We start from the raw sequence: 16,658 nt of genomic DNA, 5'->3' as shown, positions 1-16,658 counted from the left end.
AGATAAATAAACGAAAACAAATTTTATTTTGTGTTAAATGGGGTCTTTTGAATGTATTCCGATAACTTATTACTTATCACAATATATTCAACTAATAAATTTAATTAACAGTCACTGCAAATGAACCTTGAAAAACCACAAATACAAAACTGTTCTAACGAAATTCAATTTGACAAAAAAACCTATTTCCTTAAATAAATAAACTGGAAACTTAATTGTCCTCATATATTTTTAATAATATGGATGAGTAACAAAATAATTCTGTTTGTCATTTTAGAAGGTTATGAAATATGTCAGCGCACTCCACGTGATCAGAAATAAATAACATTATGTTACTGTAACTCTACAACGAATAGTAAACTGTGTATAGTTGTGGTAACTCTACAGTTAGGTTACCAGAACGAAATTTTTTTTTTCCGTGTGAGAATGATGAGATGTAAATCAACTCATCGGTCGTACGGTGTTAGTTATCGGTCTGGCAAGCGCGCGGCTCGGGTTCGAATCTCGAATAGAACGGATTTTCATGTTATTTCTATAATTAGCGAATGTTAGGTTTAAATTAAGAGTCACACAGTCTGAATTTGCGATAGCTCTACAATATAAATAAAATATAGATATGACATTGGCAAAATCTTTTTTTTATCAAATGGCATGCGCCGGACATAGCATGCCGCTAACAGCAGCCATTTTATTCTGAATCCATTCCCCTTTCCTTTCTTTCCCCTCATCTACATCGTATTAACCAATAAGGATCTTTTTTACGGTAGAGATGTAGGCTCAGTAGGCTCAATTTATGGTTCTAAAACGGTGATTTCGGCCTAACTTTGGTAAAAGCGAACAAAAATACCACTTGCAGGCTGAAATTATGGTTCTGATATCCGCGTCATCATAGTCGAAAAAATCTAAAACCATAATTTCAGCCTATAACTCCTCGAGTAGGTTGTGGAGGCTCAAAATATGTTTTTAATTTTGACTCGGGAAATTACAATAGTAACATCGTAATCCAGGACTCGACTTTCAGTAACTTGATTTTTACGATGCGGCTGTCTACGGAATACAATTTGAATTATTGAAAATTACGATGTTATTTAGTAAATTTTTTTTCCGCAAGAGCAAGTGAATAAGGACGCATACTATATGTTTTAATAAAAGAGAGACAGAGTCCAGTAGTTTGCGACGCTACCACCGAAAGATGACCAACTCTGTATGACAGGTCTTATTATGTGACTAAACAAAAATTTTAGATATTTTTTCCGATAGTGTAAGGGGATAAACCTTGGACTTGTGGCGGAGAGGACACCGCGTTTGATTCCTCGTCGATACAGAATTATTTTTTCAGTGACCTAAACTTCTTTTTAATTTGAGTGATAGAAATTTACGATGTTGCATCGTATAAATTACGATGTATGAGTTCTGATCCGGCACTACAATGTCCTATACTAAAAATTACGATGTTTTCATTGTAATTTTTCGTACAATTTTCTTTCCGTGTACGCTTTCAATCAAACTGTAGGAAATTATGGATAAATAATCGAGATTTAATTAAATAGAACGCAGTGATTTAAATTTCTATATTTAATACTTGGTTTTTAATTAAAAGACTGCGTTTTAAGAAGCTTTCTTATGCTTAACCCTTTAATTTCGGCCTTGAATCCCCACTCTTAATTTGAGTCATATATGTCTTTTTCTATAAGTGAGAAAGCTATAGTCTTTTTCCTAGAGAGGGGACTAGAAAAATAGAAGAAAGGGACGCATGGACACACTACTACAACTAAACCGTCTCTCACACAACCTCATAACGGACTATGATTGGCTCTCTCCCCTAAGAGCTCACACCAAGATTCTTTGCGATTCCAGAACATTAAAGGGTTAAGAGAGTCGTTTTATACTAACTAACAATTAACAAAAATATTTTACAATCAGGTCTAAACCTCTCCTTAAGTATCATAAAAATTACATATGTTTTTACCCAAATATACGTACAACTCTATAATGAAAGAGTACTTATATTGATACAGAAAGAGTCCTTTGTGTGGCCCACGCGTCCGGGGTAATAAAACAGCTAGGACTAACTTTCCCTTTCTGAGAATACTTCAACTTAATGTAGAGTTTTTAAACTTAAAAATTTAAGCGTAAAGCTAAAATAATAAAATAAAGAATTATAAACTAAAATTCATTTTTGTACGGAGAATTCAACACTAATCAATTAGTGACACTAAAAGTATTTTGAAACAACGTAACTTTTGTAAAATTCTATAACAGAGAAATAAATTTTTATAAAAATATATATATTCTTTCTACTCTAGATTTATCATTATTTTCGTTGAGTGTTATTAATTTTAAACTGGAGAAGCGCTGAACACAAATGCATTCGTTAAATGTAGATTTTAAATTCACCTTTGCATCAAAGCCTATTACGATTCTATTCATAGAACGAGATAGGGTAAGAACATGTTCCGGATTTTCAAAATCTTTATTTGGTTTGATGCTCTTTCTAATGCACAGTTAACGCTCCTTTTCCGATAATTTATGTGCAGTTGGGGTTTTGGTCGGCTTCGTGACGAATCCAATTACATTGAGAACATACATATATACTGATTTATTTTTCTATCTTAAATTCTAATAACGGTTTACATTCTTATTTTTCTGTTGTTTTCTTGTCTTTCACTACCAGATGCATTAAGTAGTGTTTATATGTTAACACTGAGAAAAAGTATTTTGACAATCACAATGCTTGGTATTTTGATAATCAAAATACCAAGTATTGTGATTATCAGAATATAAGTCAGTTCAAGACCTATACTCTGCGCAGTAAACTATAATACATGCGCTGTCACTGCCATCGATGTTTTAACACTAACAGTCAGTTTATTTGATTTATTCACTGGTAAAAATAGAATTCAACTAACATTTATTATATTAGCTTGAAAAAAATTTATTATTACACTTTTAATTTTAATTTTAATCTGTTTTGTTAGCTTTATAAGTCAATTGATTTGTGCCAGTAAAGTGAGGTTATAAACATCTAATAGTCTGTTATATTGGTATACTGATAATCAGTATACCTAGGTATTGTGATAATCAGTATACTTATTGTGATAATCAAAATACCACGCATTCTTAGTAGCACAATACCAAGTATTCTGATTATCAAAAAAAATATCCTTAGTAGCAAAATACTTTTTTCTCAGTATAAGATTAGGTTTCTACAAAATAATTTTTGTTATAGATAAGTTTTAAACAAACAATTTTAAGATCTTAAATTTTATCCTATATATTAAAATTGATGGTTGATTGAAGTTAGCTTAGTATCCAAATAACTCAAAAACATGGACCCTGATTCCTTATTGGTTTAGGATTAGAGCGCGCGCGTATGCGCGCAATTTGAATTCTTAGTCTTCTTTAAAACTAATGAAAAAACTACAATTATGATTACATGAGTGATTCACAAATAAAAATAATTACTTCTTACAGAATTCTAGACATATAAAAAAATAAAAATGAGTCATAATTCAAATGATGAGATAAATATATCTTGACTAACGAGAGTTGTTAATTAAACAATCGCGTTATTGTATCTGATGTTGGAACGTCTAACGAGAATAATATTAAAACCGGTAAAAAGTCGTCTGGAGCATGTCGTGAGTAAGTAAATTATAAAACCCTCGGGAAGTCATCTTAATTTTTACGAATTCAGCTGTCAGTGGCTCTCATATTTACATAATATTATATCTTTCATGAAAATATATACATGGTTACTATTATAAATCATGATTATTTTTTTTCTGCCCTCCGGCCGGAAAGTGGTAACTTTCTGGCTGCTGCGCTAAACGAAATTGCCATATTCCGGCTACGTCGAGCAGAAAAATAGTATACACACTTTGGCCAGTAAAAAGTAAAAACTCGGCTTCGCCTTGGCCAACAATTACATGTGATCTAAGACTTTTCTTATTTTACTGGCCTATGTATGTAATATACTATTCTTAGCGTTAACAATAACATGAGAGATGAGAACCAGTTGTAAACCCACGCCGGCTATTTATTAAGAGGCATGACTTTTATAATAATATCTTGAATTAGACTCTTACATAAAATTATTACTTGTTACAATTTCAAGTACACACAGAAAAAAGTAAACTGTAATAAATAATATTCGATTTATAATGAGTAATGATCAACTGAAAAAAATTACCATTTAAAACAATAAAATCGTGATTTTAATGATCAATTGATGATATTTATCATTTAAATGCTACAATTTATTCTTTACATGGAAGGAAATACTATTTCAAATAGTAATAGTCGCTATGTGAATGTCGAAAATGTTAAAGGATCTATAATAATTAAGAATTTTGATTTTGATATTTATCATTTCGTACCTAAAAAATGATCGCATGATAAGTACTATCTATTTTGTCAATGCGGATGACACTAACACTAACACTAACAAAGTCAAGATAGCCAGTAATACATGTGGATAATGAAACTCCTAACAAAAAAGTTTTTCCAACGTTCGTATAGCGTTGCGGTTAGGTTCTAGTCTCGTGTGCGTTAGGTATACTGTTCGAATCTCGGTTAGAGCGATAGGCGTTTTTCTAAACTTATTTATAAGGCAAGCGTTAAACTTAAGATGAATGAATGTGAATGTGATGTGAAACCTTACCCCCCCCCCCCCTCCACTTCCAACAAAATTAGGAAAAAATTTTTTATCAAATGTTTTTTTTATTGTTAATTTTTGTGTTAATTCACAAAGCGAATTTTATAAATTATAACCGAAAATGATATTTAAAACTATAAAATTTAAATAGTCAGAGTTGTTATTTATTATTATTATTGTTAAAAATTACTTGACGTAATATTATAGAATACATATAAAAATGGCGATTTTTACTGTTTGGAACTGTAAAATTTATAAATCCAGAGTTATTATTTACTATAGTCATAGTCACTAGTTACTCAGTATGATAATATAGCCTATATATTGAAACGGCAATTTTTACTGTTTGAAAGTATAATTTTTTAAGAGAGAGTCGTTATTTACTATAGTAACAGCTACTAATCACTTATTTTCGATATTAAATTATAAATTATGGCTTTTACACTTTCTAGATTAAGTTTTGTAATATTTACATTTTTGCCACCCCGATGTCCGCTGTACTATTTGAAACTATAAAAATTAACCGGAATCCGAGTGAATTTTACTGTTTACCTTTTTCCGTGCAGCGTAAAAATGCTACTGTTTTTAATGCATAACTAAAGTCGTGTCTAAAAAAATTAGAACAATCAAAGAACAATGAATATATTATGATTTATTAACACCTTAGACAATTTGTACGGCGAGCATTCAAGCATGGGTACCGCGAGACCTAATCTCAATAGATCGATTACCAGTTAGGAATAACAAGTACTAGTTCAATAGACCTTGTCACAGCAATAAACTATTATTTTATATGATTTAGCTCCAATTTTTACGATTATTAATAATAACAATACTTTACTGAAAATGTTTTTTTCTTCAAGTAGAATTTCTGTATTTCCTTTTTTAATTTTTTAAAGAAAATAATTGATAATTTTTCTATGTTATACACGGGAAAAAATTTCTGGGAAAATTTACGATACAACTATTGTAAAGCTAGACTATACTTTTATTACTATTAATTGTCAAATATTTTAGAAGAAAAAATACTATTTATTCATGAAAAAATACGATATTACTATTGTAAAAAGTAAGAGATGAAAATTTTCAGTGCTGCCTCTGTATCTTTCCAATAGAACTATAGCAAATTTTACAGCACTGCGTGTCCTAAATTCGTATTTAGGACTCGCTCAACTGTTGACTTAAATAAACAATTATGAAACGAGTAGAGAGGAATTTTTTAGGCTACGGGCTCATATTTACGATCAATTCATACATTTCTGCTCTAAAAATTTGACTTTCACCGCAAAAAAAAACGAAAAAATATATTTAAAAACATTCAAAGCCCCGAAAAAATACAAAATAATCAATAATTAATGATTAAAATTACATCTTTTTGTCGGTTATGATTCAGTCTGAAGTATGCTAAAACCTCTATTAATGATTCTCAAATGTTTTTTATTAACGATTTCGCTCAGTCGTAAACATTATTCTGGTGTGAAATATTTTCTGAACATTATTTAATTTAACAACAATCTTATTCCGTAATAAATATGGACAGTGATTACAGTGATCTAGACGATGATTATAATGATTTTGTTCCTGACGAGATAAAAGAAAAGGCGAAGAATATAGCTTTACAATCAATGCCAACAAAATCTAGACGAATGTATATGGCAACTTATAATGCTTTTAAAGCATGGCGTAAAGAAAATGTTAAATCAAATTCTTTTGCTGAAGATGTAATTGTAGTCTACTTTGATAATCTTTCTCAAAAATATGCCCCTCCCAGTTTATGGGCTTTTCATTCGATGTTGAAAACTACTATCAATGCATTTGATGATGTTGATATTGGTAATTACAAAAAAGTAACGTTTTTTTTGAAGAAACAAATGTGTAAATACGTTGCTAAAAAATCTGAAGTTTTTACAAAAGAAAATATCGAAAAATTTCTAAATGAAGCCCCTGATAATAAATATCTTGCTACAAAGGTAATTAAATATTTATTGATATGTTTAGTATGAAAATGTCTGTATAGTCTAAACATTTGTTTATTTTATTCTTACTGTTGCGGGTTTGTTTAATATTTGGAATTTCTGGTGCTTTAACCCTTCAGCACTCTCGTAAAACGATTCACTATCATTACTCGCGCAATGAGAAAAACTCTCACGCCTTTTGCGCATGTGCGCGCATGCGCACGTATGCTTATAGCCTCTTCAATTTAAAAAATTTCAAACAAGATAAATTTTTTTAATTAAAAAAAAAATTGACTTATTTAAAAATAATATTTGATTTCATTTTATTTGCGTTAAATTACATTTTCATAAACAATACGAATTAATATTTAAACTTAAAAATAATTAAATGAACTGAACTGAAAATCTTAAAGTTAGTAAAACTTAAACTTATTAACACATTTGAATAGTATTGCAGTGTTAGCACATTTTTAAATTAACAAAATTATTATTAATTTGACAAACTTATAATATAGAATATTTTGTAAGTAACATCTCAATTTTTATGAACTATTTTTTTTTTAAATCAATGATCATAACCTACCTATTTCGGGCACTGCAATAATTAATATTATTTAGAATAAATTAATACGCAATTAACTTATTTTTATATTTATTAATTTTTTATTTATTTATTTTATTTATCAATTTATAATTATTAATATATTTTATTAATATATTTAACGTAAACTAAAGACGACTAGGTTGAGGTTAACTCCGTACCACTTGCTTGTTACACTCCACACACACATCCCCAACACAAACGCACTCTTTACGGAAATCTCCGAACTGTACCGATCAGACCCGACTTCTTAAATTCTGACCCCCTACTTTACTCTTGCGATGAGAAAATATCTCACAGTTAATAAAATGTATCTTATTTTTTTATGGCTTGGAACTATTAAAATAATAATATCGCAATCTGAAATAATAGTAATTTTTTGACAGATAGAAAAAAAATCACATAGTCATTCCATTTGAAATTTAAAAGAAAATTTGAATTATTGATGAGCGTGAGAGAAAATCTCATAGCGAGAGTGCTGAAGGGTTAAGAATAAGTGAATTCATGAACATGAAACTGGAAGATGTCAAAAAAATTGATGAGAACACTTTATTTATTAAAGTTCCGATAACAAAAAATAATCAGCCAAGATCATTTACCATTAATGGTATATATTACGACTACGCAAAAGAATATATGGATGCTAGGCCCCAAACCTGTAAAACAGATAGATTTTTTAATAATTACCAAATAATTACCAAAATGGTCGCTGTACTTGTCAGCCCATAGGAATTAACAAGTTTGGTTCAATGCCTAGAACCATTGCTGAATTTTTAAAATTAGAAAATGCAAAGAAATACACAGGACATAGTTTCCGTCGAACATCTGCCACATTGTTAGCTGATGCTGGAGGTGATATGACAGTGATGAAGAGACATGGTGGTTGGAAGTCATCAACAGTAGTTGAAGGTTATGTTGCCGATTCCGTTAACAACAAAAAACGTATTCATTCTATGACCACCGATGGAATTGTTTTGAATAAAAAAACAAATACTGTTGGATCCACTCCTCCACCTACTAAACCATCTCCTGTAATTACAAACATCACCGTTTTGAATAAATCAACCGATTCAGATGTTTCGACGAAAAAAAATTTTACAAAACTTTCAAATGTTTTACCAGTATTAAATGAAAAATTATTTAAAACAGCAGTCTCAATGTCCAAACCCAAAGATAATGTTTCATCAAACTTTGACCAACCTTGTTCATCAGCATCAAATGAAGTTAAAGTTGATACATTACGCCATCAAAAAAAAATTTTAATCTACTTTGCAAGAAAATACTGTTGCAAGAAAGAAAAATTCAACTTCTCAATTCGACGATTGTGAAACTCATTATTCATTTATCTGTTCTACAGTATTTTATGATCAAGACTTAGGTTTGTGCGTGAAAAAATTTGAAGAGTCTCAATGTATAGTATTCCAAAACTGCAATTTTACCATTGAAGTTCAATCAGAAGAAAGATAAATATTCGTTAAGATTTTAATAATAAATAGAAAGTGGAAATTAACATTTTTAAGAAAATTAAAAAATTATAAAGTGACAGCTAAATTTAATGTTATTTAATTTTATGTATTGATTGTTTCAATGTGTGAATTTATTTTTTGTTAATTAATATTAATCACTTTGGATTTATTATTTGATATATATTTGTTTCTTTTTTTTTAACTTTTCATTTGTTTTTTGGGACTGGGGGGACTCCGCCCCCCCCCTCAACCCCCGCCGGGGCTTCGCCCCTGGACCCCGATTTTGGGCCCACATATATCACCGCATTTGTAATAAAAAATAGTATGTGCAACTCGTGTGACGTTGTCGATTACTACAATTAGATTATACTATTAGACTATTTTTAAGCAATTATTTATTGTAGCATTCTAAATATTATTTATTTGGAATGCTTGCGGTCCTGCTATGCATGATATATACTATTTTTGCTTTTCCTTAATTAATTTTTATATTTAAATTTGAATAAAACTGAAGACCAATTTAGGACACTGGTGCTACAAAATAGTGTAAGATACTCGTGGCTTAATGTACTATTACAATAGTTGGATTGGAATGTTTCTCAATTAGTGTGAGTGATGGCCGTGCACAGCGCTAGACTCCGAGTTTATGTAAATGTTAAAGGATATCGGTCTTAGTTTACCTCGGATAGCGTAGAGGGAGAGTCTCTGGCTGCCAACACAGAATTCTGGGTTCGAATCCCAGATAGCACGAAAATGTCGGTTTCTTTTTTCGATGACTGTACAGGTACCAATTAGTCCAACCTTCTATCTCTCTCTCTCCCTAATATTTCTTTTAAAAAAACCAACTGTGAATTTTTACAATAGTTGAATTGTAAAGTTCACAAACACATATTGTATAATTTTCTCTGTAGTATTCGTCTTTTTAAGACTCTTGCTAGTCTTATTTGTTGGATAAAATTTACAATAGTAGATCGTAAAAATTACTAAATGAGAAGTATAGTCCACCGTAAAAATTACAATAGTAAAACAGTAAAAACTCCTTCAATTTTCTTTCCGTGTAGTAGATTTTTTTTTTTTTTCAAATTATTATCAGTGATAATTTATCACCTATAGGAGATTTTCATGAAAACTTTTCAGAAGCTTATAACAAAATGTTGACAATGTTAAGTTTCTTCGAAGTTTTTTTAATTTTTAGTTCATAGCTGTTTGTAAGTACAAATGAAGAATCGAAAAATAGATATTTCTGAATGTTTTTCTATTTCATAAATAATGAAATAATAAAATCATAAAAATATTAAACTTATCGTCAGAAAAAGTTTACTTTTTTCAAGTGACTAGAATGCATTTTTTCTTTCTATAATCTGAAATTTTGTTTTGATATAATTAAACATGCGTCATTAAGTAAAACAATTTTAAAAATTAGTCTTACAAAAGAAAAACTATTTTTTTCATTCAGTGATATATATTTAAATAAAAACATATTTTATCATGTACTGTTGTATATAAAGGTAACAACTCGGCGCCACGCTGACGAGATCGATGAACTCTAGTCTGTTTGCCGCGACCTACCTTTGTTTCTAGTGTTCTTTTAATATTAATCAGAAAAATCATTAGAAATAAAATTCCTTTATAAGTCTAGATGAATAATGATGATGATAACGATTACTAGGATTTATTAATAGATAAAAATAAAAATAAGCAAAGCACTATTTTATTCTATTATTTTATTTCAGTGAAGGCAGGGAAAAAGTACGTGTTGCATTTTTGGGTCCGCAACCTCATCCTGCAACGCCTGGTGTCCTTCTCCTCGAGCCCTTTATACCTACGACAGGTAACTTTTCAGAAATAATGTCCTCCGGCACTGCGGAACTCCTTACCACTCATACAGAGCATACGTCTCCAGCGTATCATGCTCAAATCAGGTAAATTTATATTATTTCGAAACGTTAATCTAAAAAGCGATCAGCTTACTGAATTTCTATTTCCTTTGGCGTAAGAAAAAAAAATCATTGAAAAAAAAAAAGATCTTCGAAATTTCGTTCATGTTTTAAAATATGCGATCTTATTATCAATTTTTATCTTAAATACTTGTTATTTTTTATTCAAGATATATTGTATCCTAGCGCTCGTTGTTGCGGTTAATAAGTAGCTACTAAACTTGATGATCAAAACTGCTTTAATTAAAAAAAGAACGTTAAATGTAAATGTTTAATTAAAAAAAGAACGTTAAATGTTAAAAGTATCACTACTAAAAAAGTAACCTTTAAATGATTGATAAAAAATTTATTTGTGTTGAAAAATTCAAATAGATACTACTTTTGCAATGTGTTGAAACCTTTCAATATATTTCAATAAAAATAAAAGTAATAAATTAAGTTTTGTCAATCCCATCTTCGGGTTTTTTTTATTTAATTAAGTTTGTTTTACCATTTAAAATTTTTTCACTTTTTATTTTTAAACCTGTAATTTCTTTTCAAAGGACCTATATATAAACTTTGTACAAAAATTTGTCTATGCACTTGTAAAAAAAAATAGGATCTGCAACTCGTGTAGTATTGTCGATTGCCCACGAGAGCGAAGTTGAGTACATGTACGAAGTAAGTGTGAACGTACTTCTTGCACAATATCCTATTTTGAACTTCATTAACCCTTCGTAGGTCGCGTAATAGGTACGGTGCCGAATTTTTTTACATTTCACAATTTTTTCTTAACAATATTTTAAATAAAAGTTAAAAAAAAATTACTTGTTCTTTGAACCTTTCTGGAAATGTTAGTGGAGTTAATATGTCTTGAAGTGTTCTAAAAAAATTTTTTAAAAAGTTTGGAAAATCCAAAAGTGCACGCCTCATAACGCTCATTCATTTTTTAAGAAAAAAATTAATTGTGTAATTGATTAAAAAAAAAAAATTATCATTAAGTAATTTCTTACAGAGTATTTTTTATTTTTTTTTTTAATATCGGTGCCCTTTTTTCTTGTCATATGCGCACGCAGTCTAAAAAATTAGGAAAACGGTTGACCCTGAAGGCCATCCCTGCAACTTCCCGCTACTTTCGTAATTGAGCGCTCCAAATTGCATGTATTACAATTTTGAGCTCGAAGAGCTCAAAAATATAATTTTCGTGTAGTTTTGAGCTCTCCGAGCTCAAAAGTCTGATAAAAGTTTAACAAAACACTATTTTTTGAATTTTCAAACCGCAATAACTTTTGAATGAATGAACCGATTTTCACGCGGTTGGCGGCATTCGACGCAATTTTTCAAATTCTATGATACATTTTTAAACAAATATTGATAATACCGGAAGTTTCAGTGTAATTCGAAAAAAACACTTTTTTTCGATTTCTTTCGTCAACGATAACTCACGAACGAATCAACCGATTTTGACCAGATTGGTATCGATCGACGTGGTTTTTTGATGTTAAGAGCTGATTAGTTTTTGGAATTGATCGGTCGAGCCGTTTAAAAGTTATTAAAAAAAAAACCACATTTGGAAAAATTTTTTTTCGCAGTTTTTTTAAGATTTCTCAAAGTCTATTGATCCGAATCGGTCCAACTTGTATTCAAAATCTAAGTTCAGTTGAACCCTTTCGAATGGCACCAACCGCGATCAAATCGGTCGAGCCGTTCAAAAATTATGAGAGGTTTACATACATCCACACACACACACACACACACACACACACACACACACACACACACACACACACACACACACACACACACACACACACACACACACACACACACACACACACACACACACACACACACACACACACACACACACACACATAAATACATAAATACATACAGGCGTACAGACACCATCGCGGGAAACTCGATTTTCGAAAAACGGGGTAAAAACAATAACTTCCCGATTTTTGAAAATTTTCAATTTTCTTAGCGGGAAGTTAAAAAATCTAGCTTGATCAAATGGCGCCATAGTTTTCACGTGACAAATAAGAAAAGTTCGTTTGGCTTTGTACGGTTGTATCGTAGTGAATTTTGATAAAAATTCAATTAAAAAAAAAAATTAGGAAAACGGTTGACCCTGAAGGCCATCCCTGCAACTTCCCGCCAATTCCATACTTAGGCGCTTAAAATTGCACCAATGGCGCTTTTGAGCTCTTCGAGCTCAAAAATTCAATTTATGGGTTATTTTGAGCTCTCCAAGCTCAAAGAGATTGTTTTTCTATGCTTTTGAGCTTTTCGAGCTCAAAAGTCTGATAGGGATTTGATGACACTATTTTTTGAATTTTTAAACCGCAATAACTTTTGAATGAATAAATCGATTTTCACGCGGTTGGTAGCATTCGACGCCGTTTTTTAAGCCTCACAAAGAATCTTAAATTTTAAATTGATCGCGCTAGAAATTTCGGAGTTATTCCGAAAAAACACTTTTTTCGGTTTTCTTTCGTTCACGATATCTCTCGAACGAATCAACCGATTTTGACCGGACTGATGGCGATCGACGTGGTTTTTTGAGGTTAAGAGCTGATTAGTTTTTGGAATTGAACCATCAAGCCGTTTAAAAGTTATTCCAAAAAAACCACATTTGAAAAAAAATTTTTTTTCAGTTTTTTGAAGATTTCTCAAAATCTATTGATCTGAATCGGTCCAAATAGTTTTTAAAATCTAAGTTTGGTCAAGCCCTTTCGAATGGCACCAACCGCGATGAAATCGGTCAAGCCGTTCAAAAGTTATAAGCGGTTCACATACTTTCACACACACACACACACACACACACACACACACACACACACACACACACACACACACACACACACCCAGGAGCTGCTGAAGACGCGGAGCACGTCTTCTTTGTATGTCCTCGTTTCGATCCACAGCGTGAAGAACTGGAGAGGATCCTGAACCAGAGAATGCAACCAGATTCACTAGTAGAAGCAATGTTGTCATCAGAAGCTGCCTGGAACGCTACCAACACGTTTGCAACAGAAGTCCTTAAAGACTTGCGTTCCACCGAAAGAAAAAGAGCAAATAGCAGAAGATAGAAGGAAGGTAGTTATCACCTTGGCCACCAGAAGGAAGAGCAGTAGCTAGATTCTCCCTTCACGAAGTAATGCCTGACGGCGGTTTCCATGAGGGATTAGAGGAAAGAAGGAAAAGGGGTTTAGGGTTTAGTGGGTAGGGGCGTTAGTGTCGAGTTTTAGTATGACGCTGCGTCGAGTCGCCACATATCCAGGCCAAACAGCTATGCCTAGAATCCGTAAAAAGGATTCCCCTAAAAAAAACACACACACACACACACACACACACACAGACGCCGTGACAACCTCGCGGGGATAGTCAGGTAAGCTTCCTGTGACCTTCAAACGTCGAGATCTGATGAAAACTCGGTTTTTGCACAATGGGGTGAAAACAATAACTTCCCGATTTTTGAAAATCTTTGATTTTCGTAGCGGGAAGTTAAAAATACGTAAACTAGGCCACTGATATGAAATACGGACCCAGTTTATCAAATTCTTAAACTAATAAAAAAGGTCCGGTCTTGAAATATCAATTTGTTCGGGAGTAATCGTTGGTACATCCAAAATGGGGTGACATCCGGAAGCCAAGGTTTTGCCGGGGGTGAGGGGGGCACCGCCCGACTTTTGCAAAGCCGAGGTTTTGCTGGTCAGGGCGGGCATAATAAAAAAGTAAAAATTAATAAATAAAAAAAAAAATAAGTTATTTTAAAGTTTACTAACAAATGCTCTGATTAAGAGAGATAACATGCACAGAACTCGTAACAAATATTTAAACGCGATTTAAGGACGTTCCCAAGTAGCAGTTGTGCTCAACTTTAAAAACGGTCTCCCCATATAAACCATACTATAAATGCAACAACAAAAAGTTGCGATCCACTGTACATTTTCAGTGGCGCGAACGTGCGCAGAAGTCCAAAAATATACCCATTGCGTCGTTTTTCCGATCTGGCAACATTGTAATCTCTTTCTGTATATTTTTATTTATATTTGAGCCGAGTGTAATAGAGTTTGAATATTTTAAGGTTACTTTTATTTTGAAGAGAAATTAATAAAAAACAATTTATTAATAATGACTTAATAATGATAAAGAAATTAAAATCACCAAAAAAAAATTTAAAAAAAACTTGTCTAAAAAATAATATATTTCTAAAATGTTTCATTTTATGTTAGTAAATGAAACAAGAGTTTTTATACAAACTATATTGTTAATTATATTTTTGAATCTATAATTATTAATAATGTTAACATATGGAGTATTAATGTTGAAAAATAATTCATAATAAATATTCCAGAGATTTACGAAATCACATTTTTTTTACAACATCCTACAGTTAACCTATTTGTGAGCAACTCGCATTTATTTACAACTGCTGCGCCTTTAGGGTATTTAAAACTTCCCACCCAACGCAGCGTTGCCAAGCCACCATCTCTCTTTGATCGAATAATGAAAAAAAAGTGAAAAGTAACTCACTTTCAACATTTTTTATAACTAAATGAATACCGCTCCTTTTTGTTATTTTTTGAGAAATATGTTTATTATATGTTCAATTAACAATTTTCAGTTTTTTATAAAAATTCTAAGAAAATTACTGTAGTTATTTAAAAAAAAAGTGCGCTACAATGAGGGTTAGGATAGGGATCACATGTTAAATATGTGATTTTAAACTTTCGATTATTCAAAATTTAGCACCGCAAGAAGGGTTTTAAAAAATTTCTACGTATAAAGGACACTTATAAGTATCTGGATTCAAAATTTGAACGATATTCCAAGAAAAGTGTTTTCCTTGGGAACGTCCTTAATAACAGAATTAATTTTTTTAAGTTGATTAAAAATTAGTTTTTAATTAGAGGGCTAAGAAAGATTGGAATTAAATTATTAGAAGCTTGTAGAGTACATGGATTGTTTTATAAACATTGCTTTACTAGCTATCAAAATATAAAAGAAAGCAAATAAAATCTACAAAACTTTTACATTTTATTTTCTAAAATTTTTGTATAAATTATTTGTGCAATATTATTATTAAATAGTTCATTAACAATAATCTAGTTAGAAATTATTTTTATTTATTTGACATTTTTTGGTTAGTGTATGTGCTGACATGTTACATACAGACGATGTTGTGACTGTTATATATATATATATATATATATATATATATATATATATATATATATATATATATATATATATATATATATATACAGTTGAAACTCGCTGTATAGGCCGGTCGCGCCACGAAAATACGAAAGAAAGAGAGGTTCTGTGCTGCCGGCCAGAAAGTATGCGTGGTGCGCATGCGTTAGAGCAGGCCATAAAAGTTGCTCTTCCTGGAGTAAAGAGCGTCCCGGAAGAGCGTACTCTCGGCTAGGAGAGCAAGAAAAATTTTTTTCAAAACGTTTTTTTTTTTTTTTTTTTTCAAAATAGCAACATGAAATGATTTTAGAAAGTAAAAGATGGTTTAATTTAAGTGTTTTTTTTTCGGTGTACATCTTCTTATATCATTGTATAAGTGTAACATGGTTGTGATAGAAGCATTTAAAGATCACAGAATTGCTTGACCTTGACGAGTCGAGTATAAAGCACAACCTCACGTGCTTCGCGCTATGAGGCGTGCAATATAATTTTTACTATGAGCAGCGCCGTGCCACTCGATACGAGTGAGCGATAGAGACTTTTTTAAATTCCGCTATGACCGAATGTCGCTGCTGTCTCATTTAATTAATACGATGGTGTTACGTTCACAACGCAACCGAAATCTTGGAGATTTTTTTTTTTCAATTTAAGAGAAATTAATAAAATTATTTTAAGCTGAAAAGGATTCCTTCTGAGTTTTTAATTTCAGAATTTAGTTATAACAACTGAAGATCATATTCTTTTAAATAATGTAATCATAGTTATGGATCGACGATGCAAAGATTTAAATCCAAAAATTCCGAAACCTAGAAAATACATTTTTTAATCAGGCCAAATGGTTTTCTTGAAAATAATTAT

General features: G+C 31.2%; 1 protein-coding gene across 4 annotated transcripts in view; it reads left to right on the top strand.

Moving 5' to 3' along the window:
- Positions 1 to 16,658, top strand: part of LOC123267765 — a 165,170-nt gene that overhangs the window by 121,626 nt on the left and 26,886 nt on the right. For 3 of the 4 annotated variants that reach the window (XM_044732603.1, XM_044732604.1, XM_044732602.1), the window contains one exon: positions 10,413 to 10,601. The exons of the other annotated variant lie outside the window; for it this stretch is intronic. In XM_044732603.1, the coding sequence (XP_044588538.1) occupies positions 10,413 to 10,601 (189 nt within the window). The remainder of the gene's footprint in view (positions 1 to 10,412; positions 10,602 to 16,658) is intronic. 4 annotated transcript variants of the gene reach the window in all.

Source organism: Cotesia glomerata, linkage group LG6 (genome assembly GCF_020080835.1).
Source record: "Cotesia glomerata isolate CgM1 linkage group LG6, MPM_Cglom_v2.3, whole genome shotgun sequence".
NCBI classification, from domain to species: domain Eukaryota; kingdom Metazoa; phylum Arthropoda; class Insecta; order Hymenoptera; family Braconidae; genus Cotesia; species Cotesia glomerata.
The sequence above is the reverse complement of the archived record's forward strand: the minus strand, read 5'-3'. Positions and strand labels throughout refer to the sequence as shown.